The sequence below is a fragment of the Cibotium barometz genome, chromosome 49 (assembly GCF_041138505.1).
Source record: "Cibotium barometz isolate CiBa-2024 chromosome 49, ASM4113850v1, whole genome shotgun sequence".
In the NCBI taxonomy this organism is placed as follows: Eukaryota; Viridiplantae; Streptophyta; class Polypodiopsida; order Cyatheales; family Cibotiaceae; genus Cibotium; species Cibotium barometz.
The window spans coordinates 33,474,044-33,494,585 of record NC_141094.1 but is presented as its reverse complement, the minus strand read 5'-3'; the positions used below and the strand labels follow the sequence as shown (position 1 = coordinate 33,494,585).

The window sequence follows — 20,542 nt, the reverse complement described above, 5'->3', positions numbered from 1 at the left end:
AAAACAATTCTTAAAGCTTTAGCAAGCTTTAGATCAGTTTTGTGGAAAAAAATGGAGGTCTCGTGGGAGCCCTCACCCCCATGCATCCTTTTTTTCTTCAAAGTCTTAAATTTTTTTTTGGGGGGTTGCTTTGAAAACTCTTCTCTCTCTTTTTTTTTTGGGGCTTCTCTTAAAAAAAAAAATCCTCTCCTTTTTTTTTAAATTCGAGTTCTTCAAGCATCTTAAGACCTTGAAAGGCCTTCTTAAAGATTTAACAAGATTTATAATGCTTTAAGAAAAAGGGAACAAAAGGGGGGGGCATGGAGATATATATTTTTTAAATGGGAGGGGATGTGTGTGGGATGGCAACAACACCATGCCCTCTTATTCCCCTATTTGTTCAAAGATTTACTTTGGCATTTTTTGTTCGCTTTAGAACCCCTATTTTTAAAATTTTCCAAGCTTAGCTCGAAAAGATTTCCTAAAGCTTTAATAAGCCTCAAATAGTTATGGGAAACAAAATGAATGCTTCAAGGGGTTATGGCATAAGGACAAGGATTGTCCCTAATTACAACACCAATAGCTCACCGCCCACTTAGATTGTTTGATTTTTTATTATTGCACTAAGTTGTGTGCATTTGGGATGTTAACATATATCTTTTCAATGGACAGTGAAAGAGAAAAAAGGATCATAGTGCTACCTATCCAATTTTATTCCCTTCCCATTCTCAAGATTCTTTGACATAAACATGGGTACCCACATGTGTAAACAACCTTTTAAGGGTCCCATCAAAATTCTCATGAGAATAATTATAGGACAACTTAAAGAAGGACCGTGAATGTATGTGTCAAATTTATATAACAATCATAATTGTGCTAAACTTTAATTATAGGACAACTTAAAGAAGGATCGTGAATGTATGTGTCAAATTTATATAACAATCATAATTGTGCTAAACTTTATGTGGCAAATGAATTTCATGTGTAACAAGAGGCATACATATAAATGCACACATTGCACTACTGCATATGGTGGGACATAGTCATTAAAGATTTTGATACTATTTTCTACAAAGAACAATAAATTTGAGAAATCCTTAAAGTGGATACGAGAACAAAAAGTATGCAATAACAATAAATTTTATAATGGTTAAAACTCTAGACTAAGAATGAAGAGGCCTTGGGCTCACTGTGATAAGAGAAGGTCATAAGTTCACATTGTGAATCGAATAATAAGTTGCTTAAGAGTTACTGTTAACATGTGCTCATGCATTTGGCAAGCACAATTTTATCATACAGCTTTTATCGGGTACTTGTTTTGAAATCATAGGCTCCTAATGGAACCTTTTTATTTTATAGGGTCATTATCAAGGAATTGTTTCTAAGGATACGTCTTAGTTAACTCTTACAACTCCATTCACAAAAGGAGTGGAATGGTTTAGGATTCGACACCCGTTTACAGCTTTGAAACACATGACTCCTTCCACCCAACTACACAATGTTAATTAAAGGCTTTCTTTCATTGTGTTGTATCAATAATCACTTACTTTTTGGAGTGTCTTGGTAGGACTGAGCTAAGCATTTTTATACTCTTTTTAAAGCCAAAAGAGACTTTTGTCTTGCAGTATGCATCCTGAAACCCTTTCTCTTAATCCTTTCCCTAGATACTTTTGAGTTAGGACACCATTACCTCCTCCTTTAATGCTTTAGCCTCCACTCAAGTTTAATGTGATTACATTTGGGTTCAAAAGTTGGCACACCCTTCAGTAAAAAAAATCTATCAATGTGAATGGATCTACTTAGAAAAGAAGAAGAAAGCCCTATTTTAAATTGTTAGCTAGATAGATGCTATATCATGATTCACCATATGAGAACATGGAAGTAAAAAAAGCTAGGTGCAACATGATTCAATTTTAAAATCTTTTGTTGTAAAGAGGAAAAGCAAGCCAATTAATTTCAAAAAGATGGTTCATTTAAAAAAAGCCAACGCATCATGATTATACAATACATAATGAGAAAATCCAAAGCAAGTTTATGTGCATTGTTCATTTGTTCTAAAAACAAGGGCGTGTTTTGGTTTGAGAGTGGGTTAAATATAGTGTAAGGTTAAAACCTTAGTCTTTATTTTTAATTTTTTGACCAATGGTTTTTTTTTTGGGGATCTTTGTGCTTGTGTGCATGTGTGCTTTCATGCCGCCGTGTACAGTCGGCAAGTTTTGAACCCAGCACCTCATGCATGGGACTTTAACACCTTACCGCTAGGCTGTGACTCCATTGGCTTGACCAATGGGTTTTGTGAGAGAGATCGATATATATTTGAACACACACACACATACCCATGTCGCGTAACCCTGATGGCATCGAACCCGGATTCTCTCGCTGGAACCCAACCGTTCTACCAACTCAACTAAGCGCCCATGGGCTTGACCAATGGGTTTTATGGTATATTGTATCACAGATAACACACATAACAGTAAGGTTAAATAAAGTGTTAAACCTTAGTACGTACTTTTAATTTTTTGACCAATTGGTTAATATAATATCACAGATAGCACACATAACAGTAGGGTCACACTTTACACAGTAAGGTTGCTTACAGGACGAAGTGGGAGAATAGATGCTGATGCGCGGGGAAAGTGTGGTGATTCTCAGGCCAATGCGCCTCCCACTTCTCATGAAAAGGCAAGAGAGAGACATGGCGAGAGAGCTTCTCGTTGTCACACTTGGTAGTGGAGAAGAGCTCTGTGTGCAGCAGCAACAAGCAAATGGATAGTAGCGCTGGCCAAGCCTCCCAATTGGGCACCTTCACCTTCGGCTCCCCTTCCAAACCACCCCAAGCTCAGACCAGTCCTTCCCCAATCTCCACCCTCTACGCCCCCCCTCCCAGAGCAAACCCTTATGTCTCCACCACCCCTGCCCCAGAGTTCACTGGAAAAAGTGAGTAACTTAGCCTGTCTATTAGAATTCGTTTTTGTAAAATTTATATGCAAAGAGATTGTAAGTGTACGGTCTGGATGTACGCATGAATGCATGCATGTGTATGTTTGCACATGGTACACATATGAAAATTGATTGTATGTGTATGGTCTGGATGTATGCATGAATGTATTTATTGATGTATGCACATGGTATGCATGTACACATGCATGTATGTATGCGCACAAGTATGCAAGTACACATGTGTGTATGTATGCATGTACACATGCATGTATGTATGCATGCAAGTATGCAAGTACACGTGTATGTATGTATGCAAGTATACATATATGTATGTATGTAAACATGATCCATGCATGTAAGTATGCACATGGTATGCAAGTGTGTAACTCTCTAGAGTAACGAGATGAAAACACATCGAAATGTGATGCCACATGTCTACATGTATGCTAAGATTCCGGAGGTCTGTGCCTTCTTTTTGAGTTCTTCAACTGCTCTTGGTAAGTGGACGATTTCTTACGCAGGTACAGTGGATGCCATTTCTAATTACCTTAGCAAATGGGGAAAAATGCTTGAGGAGACTGCTGGCAGTGTTTGGCAACACAGTACTAGCCTTCAACCTTCTCTGTATTTCAGCAGGGTTCTTGGCACCTTTTTTTTTTCTTTGCAGATTCACTTCTAGTCGTGCAGGCCTTCATTCTTTTTCTAATCTGAAAACGCATGTGTCAAATAAAAGGCATTATTTCCATGGGCATCAAATGAAGTGTGCCACAGTTCTATGTATACATGTATATGTGCATATTTATAAACACACACACACACACACACACACACACACACACACACACTCTATATGCTATACATTATATTATCTGTGTGTAATATATAAATGTATACACACACGTATATACATATGTACAGATGTGTGCGTGCACACACAGACATACACACACACACACAGAGTCATATATATATATATGTGTGTGTGTGCGTGTGCGCACGCACAAACACACAGTGTTGTGTGTGTATACATACATACATGCATATATATGTATATATGCACACATACATACATACATACATACATACATACACACACACACACACACACACACACACACACACACACACATATATATATATATATATATATATATATATATATATATATATATATATGCATTTATGTGTTATATGTATATGTATGTGTTATATATGTACGTACATATATGTATGTATGTATGTATGTGGGGGCTGGCCGCTGTGTGTGTGTGTGTGTGTGTGTCTTTGTATAATACACTCGTATAGAGAATAGTGTAACAAATTGTATATACATGTACATATATGTATATATATAAATCTTATATATATATATATATATGTATATATATATGCATATGTAAGATAATATATTATATTCATACATAAGTATATTTATGTATATATAACATGAGTATATAACATGCACGTTCCTAAAAGGTGAATTTGGGCATGTTCTTGGATTCGTCTAGGTATATATTTATGTATATATAGACACATGCATACATATAACATAAATGTGCATATGCATACAAGTGGAAGCAAGAATGTCGCCTTGAGTAGCACACATACATGCATATGCATGCATACATACATTCTACCTACACACATACATACCACACCATACATACATACATATGCACATGCATGCTTACATACAGACATAAGCATATTTAGGTGAAGCTTATCATGTCTTGTGATACAATTTGTGGTTTTAGTTGCACAATGCTTAAAGCTGTGTTGTGTTATGAGACGATGTATTGGAGTAGACCATGGGATCGTTGTGCATTTTGCAGTCAAAACAAGCCCAAACCTTGTAGACACGGCTTGGGGAAGGCTAAATCAGGGTACCAAGTTGCTAGCACAAGGTGGATCGGAAAACATTTTCAAACACACATTCGACACCTTTCCGGATGAAAGGCTACGGGGTTCATACACTTGTTTTCTGTCTACATCAGCAGGACCAGTTGCTGGCACCCTCTTTGTATCAACAAAGAGGATTGCCTTTTCGAGTGATCAGCCTCTTTCTTACCGACCTAGTAATGGACAAACGATTTGGAGGTACTACAAGGTAGGTGCATATTTTATTGCTGAGTATTTGAACTTTTTAAGACTACTAAGGAGATTGTGGAGTCTCTTAAAAGACAGTTCCTTTGACTTTCTTGCTAGTAACTTCTCCATTGATTATGTGCTGGTTAATGCTAATTAACAATAACTAAGATGCACAAATTGAATTCACCAAAGAGGGATGCGCATTATTGAAGAAGATGAAAAGATTTATGTAATCTACTGAATGTATCAACTACATGAATAATCACGAATTTTTATCATGATGAATCAGATCTAGACTATAGCTACACTCCTATATGATGTTCGTTAAGCCACTGATGCTTATGATTGACTATACTTTGACTGAAGTTGGGCTGATGGGTCAGTAAAAGTACCAAAAAGTATTACTGAATTAACTAGAACACTGTGGACACCCTATGGGCTGTCCAGCTTGCTCCAAAACTACCCATAAATAGCCAAATAATGTCTACATGACACCCAATTAATTGGTGCATATGGCATACCCTCCTGCATAACGTGGAGCACTGGGGAATATTATTCATCTTCTGCTTCCAGGTGGATGATCCACGTGGATTATCCGCTCCGCACTTGTGTCTTTTCAATCTTATGTCGCGTATTGGAAGAGTTTTGTTATCACCAAGCTTGTTGAGATCTATGTGGCTCCCACATATATAAATTCGACTGCCCAAATTGACAAAATGGAGGAAACATCTTGCTCCTTGAGGTGAAGCTTTAAGCATGGCACCATATCTTCATATCTTCAGGCTGCTTTCAATTGTGGATATTGCTGTATTAACTCTATTGGGATTGCTGACATGAAAAACACCACTAAACTCACCTCTCCAACATGTGAACTTGGAAAATGAAATCTGATGACTCTGGACTATTGGTGTTGCCACTAACTCTAGGCTCTACTAGACCTTGGAGACTGGTTTTTGAACCTTGCATTGTTTTTGCAGAATTACAGAATTGCATCTCTTGGTTGACCTTGGTCTGTGGCATCTAGATTGTTCTTTTGACCTTGTGTCATGTGCACATTCTTCCGAGGTGTGACATGGACATGCTTCTAACCATTGGCCAGCTCAGAGGTTGAGTGCTTGTATGTAAGGGCATTTGTGCCAATTCATTGTATTCTTGTCCAAGTGCCCAATGAGCAGCCAAGTGTGGACAAAACATTATTATTATTATGGTGTGAAAGCACTAGGTAATAGTTGGCCAGCCAACTAGCCCAAAAGTCATCGTGATAAACTAATCCTAAACCATTTTTGCAAAGCACCCATGTTACATTGGTATTAGAGCGTCAAGCTTTGACGGAAGAAGGCGTGCGATTTTTTCTCTCATAAGGTGTGGAGACCCATGGCGAGTGATGAAGAACCCCATCATCATTAGCATTTTCACCTTAGGTTTCCGTTTCGCTTCATCAGGGTTGCGTTTTGCATGCCTTCATGGCATACGAGGAGGGTGGTGGGGGGCCTTGCTCTATAGGTCTCTCATCTTCGTATTTTTGTCGTGCGAGTCCCAGCTCCATCCATTGGTCATTGGACTCCAGGTTCGAGCCAGAGATGGAGATTTGCAACAGTATTGTTGCGTGGCACATCTGGAGAGCTCGATGCAGCGAGGCTATCGAGGGCACCCTCACCTCGGTAGCGGAGTCCATCTAGAGCATCTGGCTTGATATCATTCATACCCTTTGTGGACAATGGGGGAAGCTTCAGGGTGGCTTTGACTGCATGCAAAAGCGCCGTGAGGCCTTCCTGAGGATTTAGCATCACAGTCCCTTTCTCACTGATAGTGGTGGTGAGCCCACTTGGCACTACAGATCACTTGTATGGCTGTTTCCTCCTCCACCCCTTGTATGAGATAGCCTTCTCCTCCTAGAGCAGCCAATTGGAGGAGAAAAGCGGTATCTACAAGCTCTTTGCACTCTCCCATTGACAGGTTCTCAGGTCGGAGATATGTGGCACTTTCGTTTTGGCCACTTAAATGTGGATGCACTGCGGCGAGCTTTCCGGGACTAGATGGTGGTTGGCTTGCCAGATGTTGGCAGCAGGCAAGGACGTTGAAGTTCTTGCATACGTGGTAAGCAACACAGGGAATCCTTTCCGAAGCAGGCTTCCAGGCGGGCCTCAAAACCATTGGAGTTGATTCACACTGACTTGTGTGGACCTCAGCAGACACCATCATTGGGAGGATCTCTATATTTCATGCTGCTTGTTGATGACTATACCAGATTCATGTGGGTCTACTTTCTTTCACAGAACTTTCAGGGCTAACAAAGGGGGTGAATTCTCCTCGAATGTATTTCTCAGATTTTGTGCAGATCATGGCATCAAGAGGGAACTGGCCAATACAGGATCGCCTTCAGAGAATGGAGTTGTAGAACGCAAAAATAGGAATGTGGTGGAGATGGCGAAGACCATGCTGGAGCATCGTGATCTTCCTCGTCCACTATGGGGAGAGGCTGTGGCAATGGCTGTCCATACCCTCAACCGATCTCCAACGACTTCAGTACCTAATATGATTCCGTTTGAGGCATACTTTGGCAGGAAACCTGATGTCTCGCACTTTCGTGTTTTTGGGAGTGATGCGAATGTACATATTTTGAAGAAGCAGAGGGGGAAGCTTGACTCCAAATCCTGCAAGCTTATATTTGTGGGGTATAATTCTCTTTCCAAGGGATACAGATTGTATGATCCAGAGAGGAATGAGATTGTTGTCAGCCGGGATGTGGTCTTTGATGAGCATGTTTCAGTATCCACTGTCGAGGAGCCGCCACTTCTTGGAGATCCAGAAGAGTCTGATGATGATTCCCAGACCATTGTTCCAGTTGATCAACCTCAGTCAGTACAGGAGGTAGCCAAACGCAAGACCTCTGAAGACCAAGTGTTGGGCTGAACTGTACACTGCTGGAGAAGTACTAAAGATGTCCAATCTCGAGCCTATGCACTCTTCCCAATGGAATGAAGGAGAGATGCAAAGCTAGGGCTGAGAGAGGGGCTGTTTGGGATTGTTCTAGATTGAGTATGAAAAATGCTTATGAATGCTGCGTTTTACCTTCACCAAGTGGATGGAGCAAAACAATGATATGATGAATGCTGAAAATTGTATGGATGCAAAATATGAAAGGTTTACTGATGGCTGAATGTTGAGAATTGCTGCGTTTGCTGATGGAGGGCTGAATGCACAAGCGTTGATGCTTCTCTAGCTGTAGGATGACATGCTTCTCCAAAACGCAGAGGGCTGAGGTGAATGTAGGGCTGAAGACTGATGCGCCTGAATGCTGATTGCTGAATTATGAGATGAATGAATCAAGCCTTTCTATTTATACTCTCTGTTGCTAGTCGGTTTGCACTAGATGCTGGCCGACTGCATAATAAATGCTACATGCTTAATAATGATGTATAAATGCTGGAAATTATGGGAAAAATACCAAAAAAATCCTAGTAAATATCCTGATAAATACTGGATGATATTTGTGTGCATCTTTTCTGGTGTCATGGAGCTGTCGGCCTGTTTTCCTACAGTCGACTGCTTCCTTCACTAGTATATAAGAGTTGCTCCCTTATTCATTCCATCATATCATTTCTGCCCTATTTGCTGGCTCTTGTACTCTTTAACGTCAAGCTAATAAAGCTCAGTTCTTGCTTGCAATCTTTCTCTCTCATGTTCATTGCTTCCACTTGTGCACATTCTTTCATGGTATCATAATTCATTTGCCTAGGCTCTGGCTGCTGCACAATCTGTTCCTCTTCGTTTTCTGCTTCCCTAGACTCTCCAGGCTGTAGATCCTTCAAAACAGTGGTTGTGTTTCTCTCTCTTAGCTGCGTTTTTTCTCTACAAGCTCTCCAATTGTTGTCGGCCAGCCACCAGGCTGCGTTTTCTTCTACAGAGGCAAGTGGAGGAGATCTAGCTGCAGATTCAGCAAGTGCATCAGACAAGTGGCACATCAGCTCTTCTCCCTCCAAGATCCCCTCCCTCTTCTGGTAGGAGGTTCCCGGTGGTGTTTTTTGGGTTTCTTTTGCTGCTGTCCATCTTGCACCTTCAGAGGGGGCTATTCGTCCCCCTAGTTGGATCCTATGGAAAGGTGTTTGAGAGAGCACGTGGATTGCTTAGCTATAGAGGTTGTGTGAGACATAACTTCTTTGAGGCAGACATGGGTACCCCCCTGCACGAACAAGGAGGACAAGCTCAGTGGTATAAACTATGATCACTGGAAGCTACAGATGAAGGTCTGGTTCACACACAAGGGTCTCCGGGAGATTGTTCAGGGCCACGAACGAAAGCCCGAACGCCCTACCAGCTCTAGGAAGTGGACTCAAGACTATGAGGATGCCTTTCTCACCGAACTTTCAGCTCGGGAGAATCAAGACTCAAAAGGTCACTCTGCACTTGTACGAGCCATCTCACCAGAGGTCTCCCCCGCCGTGCAAACATTGGATTGTGCTACCTCTGTTTGGAGAAAGCTAACAGATCTATATACACGAGACTCTACAATGCGGTCTGTCAACCTATTAGGTCAGCTCTTTTCTCTGGAGTTTATAGCAGGGACTTCCATGCAGTCATTTGTGATGAAGGTTAAGGTAATTCATGACCAATTAGTGGCAATGGGTACTGCCCTGACCTCTTCTCAGTTAGCTGCTCTCCTTCTCATCAGGCTTCCTGGAGATTATGACATGGTTTCCCGAGCTTTGCGGGTTCAGATCACAACACGTTCCCTCGAGCTTGATGATCTGTGTACTCTCCTCTTGGAAGAGGAATCCATCCTAGTTTCTCAGGGGAAATTGAAAGTTTCATGGTCTATTGGACCTGATCAGGCACTCTTGACAGTGCAGAAGAAAGTTCGGAGTCGGTGTTACAAGTGTGGGAAGAAAGGCCACCTGTCAAAGGATTGTCAGTCAAAGGACAAAGGCAAAGCCAAGGACAAGGGCAAGTCTTCCAAGAAGGGCAAAGACAAGTCACATGACACTGACACAGACTCGTCTAGTGATAACCCCAGCTCTCCCAAGGCCTTACAGTTTGGAGAGGACATGACTGGTGTCGTGCTCTGATCCTAAGGGCATCCCCCGCGTGCTCTCTTCCAGAAACGGCTTGTGGGCGGGTGAGGGAGCGTTCAAAAGCTCTCTTATATTAAATCTGGAGAATGGGAAACCCGTGTGTCGGAGTTCCAAGTATAAAGACAGGCAAGTTCACTATGAGTTCTAGGATCAACCAAGTTTCCTTTATGGTTCGGATGAGTTCCAGAACTATTGGTTAGCAGAGACTATGGACAGGATGTGTTCCATGTTCATTTGTTCGAGGTTATTGGATGTGATGTGTTCACAGTTCTACTTTGTGTTTGGAGCCAAGTAGATTTTCTTTTGCTCTTTACAGTGGCATTATGTTTTCTGAAGACAACAAGCTGACATGTGCATTTTCCGAGGTGTACTCAGTACTGGCCATGCTGAGGTGTCCATGGTCGCACCTTCGTCATCAGTTTTCTTCTGACTTTTTTTTTTTTGCACACTTTAAGATGCAGAGGGGGTGTTAAAATATTGCATCTTTTCTGGTGTTGAGGAGCTGTCGGCCTGTTTTCCTACAGCCGACTGCTTCCTTCACTAGTATATAAGAGTTGCTCCCTTATTCATTCCATCATATCATTTCTGCCCTATTTGCTGGCTCTTGTACTCTTTAACCTCAAGCTAATAAAGCTCAGTTCTTGCTTGCAATCTTTCTCTCTCTCATGTTCATTGCTTTCGCTTGTGCACATTCTTTCAATTTGGGGTTCATGCAATGGTCTAGATGCTATGCATGAATGATGTGCAATGTGCAGCATGCTTTCTGATGTAAACCCTAAGGTCTCTACTGACTGTATATGCATGAATGCATCTCTTTAAGTGGTTTAAGGGACTTAGACTGACTGACTGACTTGCTATGGCTGAGAATGACCTACGTAGCTCGTGCCTGACTTATCCTAGACTGAGGATTAGAATGGGGTCACGGCGTACGGCAAATATCATCCTGAATGGAACTAATACCGTACAATGTTGCACTGATGATGATGATGAGCTAGTTTGTCACCGTGCACTACAGTGGAGAGTGCATGCTCTGGCCCCCTCTATGATGGCTCGAAGGGTGAAGATGTGATCCAAAGTAGAGAATGACCTGCGGAAGCTTGCGCGCCATGATGCTTTGTGCCCATGTCTCTCTGCTAGTGTGTTGAGCACAAGCTCAAGTATTGACCCATAAAGTTTGGCCAGTGTGTGGCCAATCTTAATAGTCCTGTAGTTGTTGGGGTCCATGGGATCTTTGGCTTTATGGATGGGTGTGATGATATGGGTTGTCCAGGGGGGTGGGAAGCCTTCCGAAAGAGCCTGGTTGAACATATGGGCCAGGAGGGGTGCCAGAGTTTCCCCCGCATGGGAGATGTGCTCTGTTAAGAGGCCCTCGTGGTGCTGTGATCTACCGTTTTTGAGTCTCTGGATGGCTCCGGCTACCATGTCGGATGTGAAGAAGGTGGATGTGATGGGACGTGGATGTGATGGTGGTGGGATGGGGGGCTGATCTGGTACTTTGTATAGGGGATCGTGCATATGTGTGCCATATGGATGGATATGTGATGGGTGTGGGTGGGCATTAGCCTTAAAAATAATAGAACACCCTTTTTTTAAAGGGATTGTGGCCCATAAGTTATTATTGGGGGCTTACGCTTCTTTTGGGGAGAGGGGCTGGTGGGCTGCAGCTAGGCGCTTCTCTACTGGTGAAAAAGTGGAGGGCTGAACAGCAGGAGGCGGGCTGGAGCTGTGGCACATGCTCTCTCTCTCTCTCTCTCTCTCTCTCTCGCTTGGCACACGGAAGGCTACTGGCGGGCTGCTCTGAATTATTCAGAGGCGCAGCTGAATATCATATATACTCCTGCTTTTTGGAGGGAGAAGAGCCCAACAATAAGCAGTAGATCAAAACCTCCCCCTCCTCCCGAACCTCCTTGATCTCCAGTCCACACCCCTTAAAAATGGCCACACGCTATGGTCCCAGAATTCTCAGAGATCCTTCCAATAGAGGCCTTACACTCATCAATGGCCAAGATGCCTTCACTTCCTCTTTCTGTGGCCTGTAGCTTAATCTCAGAAGCGATTTCAGCAGCGTTTCCCCTTCCTTTCCAAGTTGCAGCCATTTCTTCCCACCCATGAGCACACCAAGCATGCAACCCCTTCTGACCATGCTCTCTACGGCTCTAGCATGCTGAAACACCTCATCCGCCTACCATGCAAAGTTCCAACCACAGTCACCTTCATGCAATCGGCATTGAAAGTTTTTTACCTAAGAGCTACTCTTGCCTTTGCTATATTTTGGCAAAAGAACTTATTTGCTTGGTCTCCCATAGGAGGTGTTCTCACCGGCTCTTACATTCCACGCATCACACAAGCCCATCCAAGTCGAGCGTGGCATGATAGGTTAATGGGCTTCTATGATGCGTAGAATGTAAGAGCCGGTGTGATCACCTCCTATGGGAAACCAAGCAATTAAGTTTTTTTACCAAAATATAGCAAAGGTTGGAGTAGCTTGTGGATAAAAAAGAGGTGTTTCAGCATGCTGGAGCCGTAGAGAGCATGTTCAGAAAGGGTTGCATGCTGGAAGCTTGAGTCGTGTTGTGATATGCAGCGGAAGTCTTTGTATTGGGAGATCCTGTCACACAAATGCTCACACCGTCTTCTGTATCCTAAGTTTCGTGAGTTTAGCAATCCATTTCAATACTTCAAACTTTAAAGAGATGAGAGAGAGATAGATGAGAACTGTACACGAGATTAGGTCCCGAATTACCCACTGAAGGGCCCCCTATCCCGATAACGAGATAGTATTTGCTTTATTTCTTTAGAGAGAATGACTGTGAACTGTAGATAAGCCAAACGCAAGATCTCGGAGGATCGGAGAGTGGCTGATCTGAACACTCTTGTAAAAACACCTCGATGACCTGATCTCGAGCCTATGCAGTCTTCCCAAGGGCATGAGGAAGGGCTGCACACCTGAGGCTGAGAGAAGAAGAAGGTGGACTGTTCTACACTATGTTAGAATGCTGAAAACACTTATGAATGCTGTGTTACCTTCACCAGATGACTGCTGCATGTATGGATGATGCACAGAAGGCTGGATACTGATGCAAACTGTGGATTCAGGGCTGGGAACTGCTGCAAACTGTTGATTCAGGGCTGGAAACTGCTGTGGACAGAAACGCAGACCTGTAGGGAAGCTGCTGAACTGAAAACGCAGGTGTTCTGAGGCTGCTGGACAGAAACGCAGAGGATCTGATGCTGCTGGACAGAAACGCAGGTGATCTGATGCTGGACAGATGCAGAAAACACTGGCTGAAACCTGGCGTTGAACTGGGGCTGATCTATATGCTGAATCAAGGCCTGAAGTGATGCTGAATGTAGGCTGATTGGATGCTGATAGCAGGCGCCTAGGGCTGACTGAAGCAAGGGGTTCTCAAGGGGCTGGAGAAGCAAGCTTATGAGCTCCAAGGGCTGGATTAGTCTAGGGCTGAAGGCAATGAAACTCCTAGGGCTGAGGAGGAGAGCTCTTAGCACAATGAAGACTGAATGAGAAACTAAGCTCTATGCAAGCCTATTTATACTAACTGGAGGTTGGTCATTTAATAAAGTTTATATTTATAAATGCCCAATAATGCAAATAATGCTAAATAAATACTATTAAATATGAAAAAAATACCAGATAAATCCTAGTAAATTCCCTAAGACTTCTGGGATGTTCTAAATGATGCACAGGTATATGCATGGATATTATGCAGGATGCAGAGTGCTTTCTGATGCAAACCCTAAGGTTTCTACTGACTCTACATGCATGAATGAGTCTCTCCAAGTGGGTTAAGGGACTTGACTGACTGACTGGCCCGCTAAGGCCGAGGAATGACCTCCGTAGCTGGTGCCTGACTTATCCTGGACTGAGGATGTACAATGGGGTCACGACGTATGACAATTATCATCCTATTGGGTTCTAAAACTGTACAACTGCTGCACTTCTGATGATGAGCCATCTTGTCACCATGCACTGAGTGCAGAGTGCATGTGACATTCCCTCCTGATTAGCTTGGCGGCAGGTTCATGGCTTCCAAGTAGTCCGCCAATAACTGGGGGTACTCCTGGAAGAACTCGTCGAGCCATACGGCTTCGTGGGTGCCTCGATCTCGGAATTTCGTATAGAACTGACGAATCCGTCGACCGAAACCATGCTTCCATCGATGAAGAAGGATCTGCTCAGGCTCAATCACTTCTGTCTCGTCTACCACGTTTGGCTGCTGTTCATCTGAAACATCAAACACTTCTGGACCAACATATGGTTTTAGCCAAGAAACATGGAAAACATCATGCATTGTCCAACTGGCAGGTAACTTTAACTTCATGGAGACATCACTTAACTTCTTAACTACTGGAAAAGGGCCAAAACTACGGAATGAAAGCTTGGGACAACGTTTGCCCACTTGTTTCAATCTCTGCTTCATGATACGCAAATAGACCCAATCCCCTTCCTTGAAGTGGACATCGCATCTAGACTTATTTGCTTGTCTGCTATATGCTTCCTGAGCTTTGGTCAAGCGGTCCTTGACTAACTCAATGATCTCGGAAAATGCTTACGTGGTTTTATTAGCCTCTAAAGATGGAGACACCATTCTCGTGAAAAGAGAAGAAAAACGGCTACCAAAGGCTGCTTCATATAGAGTCCGTCCGACACTGGATGAATGAGTGTCGTTTAAGATAGCTTGGACCAATGGAAGATAGTGCGCTCCCATTTGGACTGTTGGTCATGACAGTATGACTTGAGGACATCAAAGGCCAACTGGTTATAAATTTTTGTCTGGCCATCTGTCTGGGGATGGAATGCACTAGACAACTGCAACTTAGTTCTGAAGTTTTCAAATAATGCCCTCCAGAAATGCGAGGTAAACTTGGATTCTATGTCTGATGTTATGGTGCTAGGCAAACCACAAATTGGATACCAATGCTTGAGAAACAGACGGGCTATGTCCTCGGCTGTGGCCGTATGCTTGCATGGGATGAGCATGCAGAATTTACTAAAGCGATCCACAATGGTAAAACACTGAGTGTTACGGGATCCAGTGGATGCTGGTAGAGGCCCTACAAAGTCCATAGATAGGTCGATGAAAGGTCCGTCGGGGATAGGCAAAGGTTGAAGTAAACCTGCCTTCTTTGTATGGGGAACCTTGACTTTTTGTTGACAAATCTTACAGGCTTGTACATGTGCATAGACATCACGCCTCATCTTTGGCCAATAAAAGGACCGTTCTAATTTCTCGAGGGTACTATTGATACCCCTATGTCCTCTAATTAAGGAGTCATGGACATCGTGGAGAAGAGCGGAACGCTTTTCCCGAGTAACACAGAGACGGTTCTTGTAGAACAACCAACCGTTCTGTACTGAAGAGTGGCCAGGCTCAGAAGTGAGGGCCAAACTATACTGAGTACCAAACTCAGGGGAGTCGACATATTGGTCTTTCATACTATCCAAGTCCTTCCCTGTGATTTCGAGAATGGTAGCTTCGTGGACTGCCTGGATGCTGGTCTTTCGACTGAGAGCATCTGCTACTGGGTTATGCTTACTAGGGATGTATTCAATCATACCTCCAAACTGTTGGAAGATTTGACTCCACCTGGCCTGTCGATCACTCCACTGGGCGCTTGGCATAGTCTGAAGCCACTTAAGTGCTTGGTGGTCTGTTTTCACTGTGAAAGCCTGTCCATAAAGAAAAGGCTTCCAATGTTTGAGCGCTGTGATCACACCCAAAAGCTCTTTGTCATATACCGAATAATTCTTTTCGGCGACATCCAACTTTCTGCTATAATATGCCACAGGTCTATTGTCCTGCTGGAGGACTACACCTATGGCTACATTGCTGGCATCGGTGATGACCTCGAAAGGTTTGTCCCATGATGCTAACTTTAATACAGGTGCTACTGAGGCAGCTTTCTGGCATGCATGGAATGCATCAAGTGCCTTACCTGTAACTGAGACTTTAGGTCTGCTAACTGAGGGACTGAAGATGTAAGGGATGCTACTAATGAGGGAGGGGCTGTTTGAGCACGAACATAAAGGAGTGCTCCTTTTGCTCCCTTGCGGATAGCTCGTCTGGCCTGGAGATGTGAAATCAATGGGATGCCAAGAATGCTTCTATCCCCGCGAATCGTGACAGGCTCAGGAAAACCTTTACAAATAGTAAAAGTGTCCTGCCCCCAATTGGGAATAGGCTCATACTGACGGAACCACTGAATTCCTAAGATCATGTCACACCCCAACAAAGGTGAGACGATGAAATCTCGTTGAAATGAGGCCTTCTGAACTACAAAGGCAAATTGCTGTGCCTTCTGGGAAATGTGAGTGCGAAGACCAGGTGTAAACCCGTCCACATCCAGATGATATGGAACTAATGTGCAGTTCAATTTATTAGCCAACTGGGGAGAGATGGCGTCTTTAGAACTACCCATATCGAAAAGGACTACAAACTGTCGGCCCTGGGCAGAGCCATAAGCTCGGATGAGGCTCTTCTGTGCAGCATCGCTCTCACCCTCCTGCTTAGCATCAAATACCACGGATGGCATAGGATGCATGGAAGGTAAATACTAAAAGTTGAACTGCATTTGAGGTAGTAGGCGGGGCTGGAGGAGCTGGGGACGCTGTGGCAACTGTGGCGGAAGGAGCTTTGGCGGCTTGTGCCGCTTGCCATTTGTGGCAATCCTTCTTACCATGCCTATGCCCTATAATATGACAGAAAAAACATCTATTTTCTGACTGGTACTTGCAGCTGATTGCTGCTGTTGGGGTTTGGTACTGGACTGAGATGCCTGCTTGGGCTTGCCCCCGTTAAGTTTCATTTCTTCATTCTGAGCGAGAGTCAGAGCCCGGTCATATGTTCTTGGTTCAAAGTTACGAATTGTGAACCGATGTTAGAGTCAATCCACGAATGAATTGCTCCATCTTAGCCTGCTCAGATAACCCTAACTGATGTGCTAAAGTAATAACCTTACCGGAAAACTGAAGCACTGGGGATCCGTTCTGTCTGAGTCCATAGAACTCGTCTTTCTGACCGGTCATGTATTGGGGCGGGAGAAATCTGGTCTTCAGGTCATGGACAAAGATGTCCCAGTCAAAGGCTGTGACACCTGTGGCCTGGTCTGTATGAATACTAGACCAATGCTGCCACCAAGTGACTGCCTCAGTAGTGAGATGGGGAGCCGCTAAGTGGACTTTGTCTTGTGGGTCTGTGATCCTAGCTAATGGAAAATGAGCATTAAACTGATGAACAAATTGATTAACTGATGAATGATCACACTTACCATCATACTTACTGAAGTTTGGTTGATTGCGAATGATGGTGGTTGATGCTGCTGCGGGCTGCTGGCTGGTGACACGTATGACTGGGGAGACTGAGGAGAGCTGCTGATACCTCAACTGTATGGCCTCCTTTTCCCGTTGGTGTTCGAGTAACATATGTTCTCGATCAAGCTCACGTTGGTGTTCCAACTTCCCGAGTGGCGAGTTCAACCTGACGCCGGTCTTCGTCGATCCTGCGTTGGGCTTCCTCATAGTCCCGTCTTTCTTCTTTTTCTCTTCTCCTTTGGGCCTCGTCCTCTCTCCTTTGTTGTTCCATCTGAAAGAAGAGGGAGATGTAGTCGGGTGCTGTTGGAGGTGTAGAAGGACGTGCTGTTGTTGCTGCCTCCAAGAGTTGGAGATGCTCCATGAGCAGCTGGTTCTGAGCTCTAAGAAGAGCTATGGTGTCTGCTGTAGGTGGAAGGACGAGGTCTCCTTCGGGGGAGACGTCTTCCGGCTGATGAGTACTCTCTCCTGTAGACATGATGCTGAAGTCGGTGGTCGTGCCGGAACGCAATCTAACCATCCAAGGATGCCCCCACGCTAGGATACGGTGTGTGTGGACAATCTGAATCTGATACCAATGTGATATGCAGCGGAAGTCTTTGTATTGGGAGATCCTGTCACACAAATGCTCACACGGTCTTCTGTATCCTGAGTTTCGTGAGTTTAGCAATCCATTTCAATACTTCAAACTTTAAAGAGATGAGAGAGAGATAGATGAGAACTCTACACGAGATTGGGTCCCGAATTACCCAATGAAGGGCCCCTATCCCGATAACGAGATAGTATTTGCTTTATTTCTTTAGAGAGAATGACTGTGGACTGTAGATAAGCCAAACGCAAGATCTCGGAGGATCGGAGAGTGGCTGATCTGTACACTGCTGTAGAAACACCTCGATGACCTGATCTCGAGCCTATGCAGTCTTCCCAAGGGCATGAGGAAGGGCTGCACACCTGAGGCTGAGAGAAGAAGAAGGTGGACTGTTCTACACTATGTTAGAATGCTGAAAACACTTATGAATGCTGTGTTACCTTCACCAGATGACTGCTGCATGTATGGATGATGCACAGAAGGCTGGATACTGATGCAAACTGTGGATTTAGGGCTGGGAACTGCTGCAAACTTTTGATTCAGGGCTGGAAACTGCTGTGGACAGAAACGCAGACCTGTAGGGAAGCTGCTGAACTGAAAACGCAGGTGTTCTGAGGCTGCTGGACAGAAACGCAGAGGATCTGATGCTGCTGGACAGAAACGCAGGTGATCTGATGCTGGATAGATGCAGAAAACACTGGCTGAAACCTGGCGTTGAACTGGGGCTGATCTATATGCTGAATCAAGGCCTGAAGTGATGCTGAATGCAGGCTGATTGGATGCTGATAGCAGGCGCCTAGGGCTGACTGAAGCAAGGGGTTCTCAAGGGGCTGGAGAAGCAAGCTTATGAGCTCCAAGGGCTGGATTAGTCTAGGGCTGAAGGCAATGAAACTCCTAGGGCTGAGGAGGAGAGCTCTTAGCACAATGAAGACTGAATGAGAAACTAAGCTCTATGCAAGCCTATTTATACTAACTGGAGGTTGGTCATTTAATAAAGTTTATATTTATAAATGCCCAATAATGCAAATAATGCTAAATAAATACTATTAAATATGAAAAAAATACCAGATAAATCCTAGTAAATTCCCTAAGACTTCTGGGATATTCTAAATGATGCACAGGCATATGCATGGATATTATGCAGGATGCAGAGTACTTTCTGATGCAAACCCTAAGGCTTCTACTGACTCTACATGCATGAATGATTCTCTCCAAGTGGGTTAAGGGACTTGACTGACTGACTGACCCGCTAAGGCTGAGGAATGACCTACGTAGCTCGTGCCTGACTTATCTTGGACTGAGGATGTACAATGGGGTCACGGCGTACGACAATTATCATCCTATTGGGTTCTAAAACTGTACAACTGCTGCACTTCTGATGATGAGCCATCTTGTCACCATGCACTAAGTGCAGAGTACATGTGACATTCCCACCTGATTAGCTTGGCGGCAGGTTCATGGCTTCCAAGTAGTCCGCCAATAACTGGGGGTACTCCTGGAAGAACTCGTCGAGCCATACGGCTTCGTGGGTGCCTCGATCTCGGAATTTCGTATAGAACTGACGAATCCGTCGACCGAAACCATGCTTCCATCGATGAAGAAGGATCTGCTCAGGCTCAATCACTTCTGTCTCGTCTACCACGTTTGGCTGCTGTTCATCTGAAACATCAAACACTTCTGGACCAACATATGGTTTTAGCCAAGAAACATGGAAAACATCATGCATTGTCCAACTGGCAGGTAACTTTAACTTCATGGAGACATCACTTAACTTCTTAACTACTGGAAAAGGGCCAAAACTACGGAATGAAAGCTTGGGACAACGTTTGCCCACTTGTTTCAATCTCTGCTTCATGATACGCAAATAGACCCAATCCCCTTCCTTGAAGTGGACATCGCGTCTAGACTTATTTGCTTGTCTGCTATATGCTTCCTGAGCTTTGGTCAAGCGGTCCTTGACTAACTCAATGATCTCGGAAAATGCTTACGTGGTTTTATTAGCCTCTAAAGATGGAGACACCATTCTCGTGAAAAGAGAAGAAAAACGGCTACCAAAGGCTGCTTCATATAGAGTCCGTCCGACACTGGATGAATGAGTGTCGTTTAAGATAGCTTGGACCAATGGAAGATAGTGCTCCCATTTGGACTGCTGGTCATGACAGTATGACTTGAGGACATCAAAGGCCAACTGGTTATAAATTTTTGTCTGGCCATCTGTCTGGGGATGGAATGCACTAGATAACTGCAACTTAGTTCTGAAGTTTTCAAATAATGCCCTCCAGAAATGCGAGGTAAACTTGGATTCTCTGTCTGATGTTATGGTGCTAGGCAAACCACAAATTGGATACCAATGCTTGAGAAACCGACGGGCTATGTCCTCGGCTGTGGCCGTATGCTTGCATGGGATGAGCATGTAGAATTTACTAAAGCGATCCACAATGGTAAAACACTGAGTGTTACGGGATCCAGTGGATGCTGGTAGAGGCCCTACAAAGTCCATAGATAGGTCGATGAAAGGTCCGTCGGGGATAGGCAAAGGTTGAAGTA

General features: G+C 43.9%; 1 protein-coding gene across 1 annotated transcript in view; it reads left to right on the top strand.

The window, feature by feature from the left end:
- The first annotated feature begins 2,554 nt into the window (after positions 1-2,554).
- LOC147610508 (GEM-like protein 1) overlaps positions 2,555-20,542 on the top strand; it is a 95,819-nt gene continuing 77,831 nt past the window's right edge. Inside the window, exons 1-3 of the mRNA XM_086785989.1 lie at positions 2,555-2,916; positions 3,441-3,521; positions 4,752-5,030. Of these exons, the coding sequence (XP_086642115.1) occupies positions 2,745-2,916; positions 3,441-3,521; positions 4,752-5,030 (532 nt within the window). The 5' untranslated portion in view covers positions 2,555-2,744. The remainder of the gene's footprint in view (positions 2,917-3,440; positions 3,522-4,751; positions 5,031-20,542) is intronic.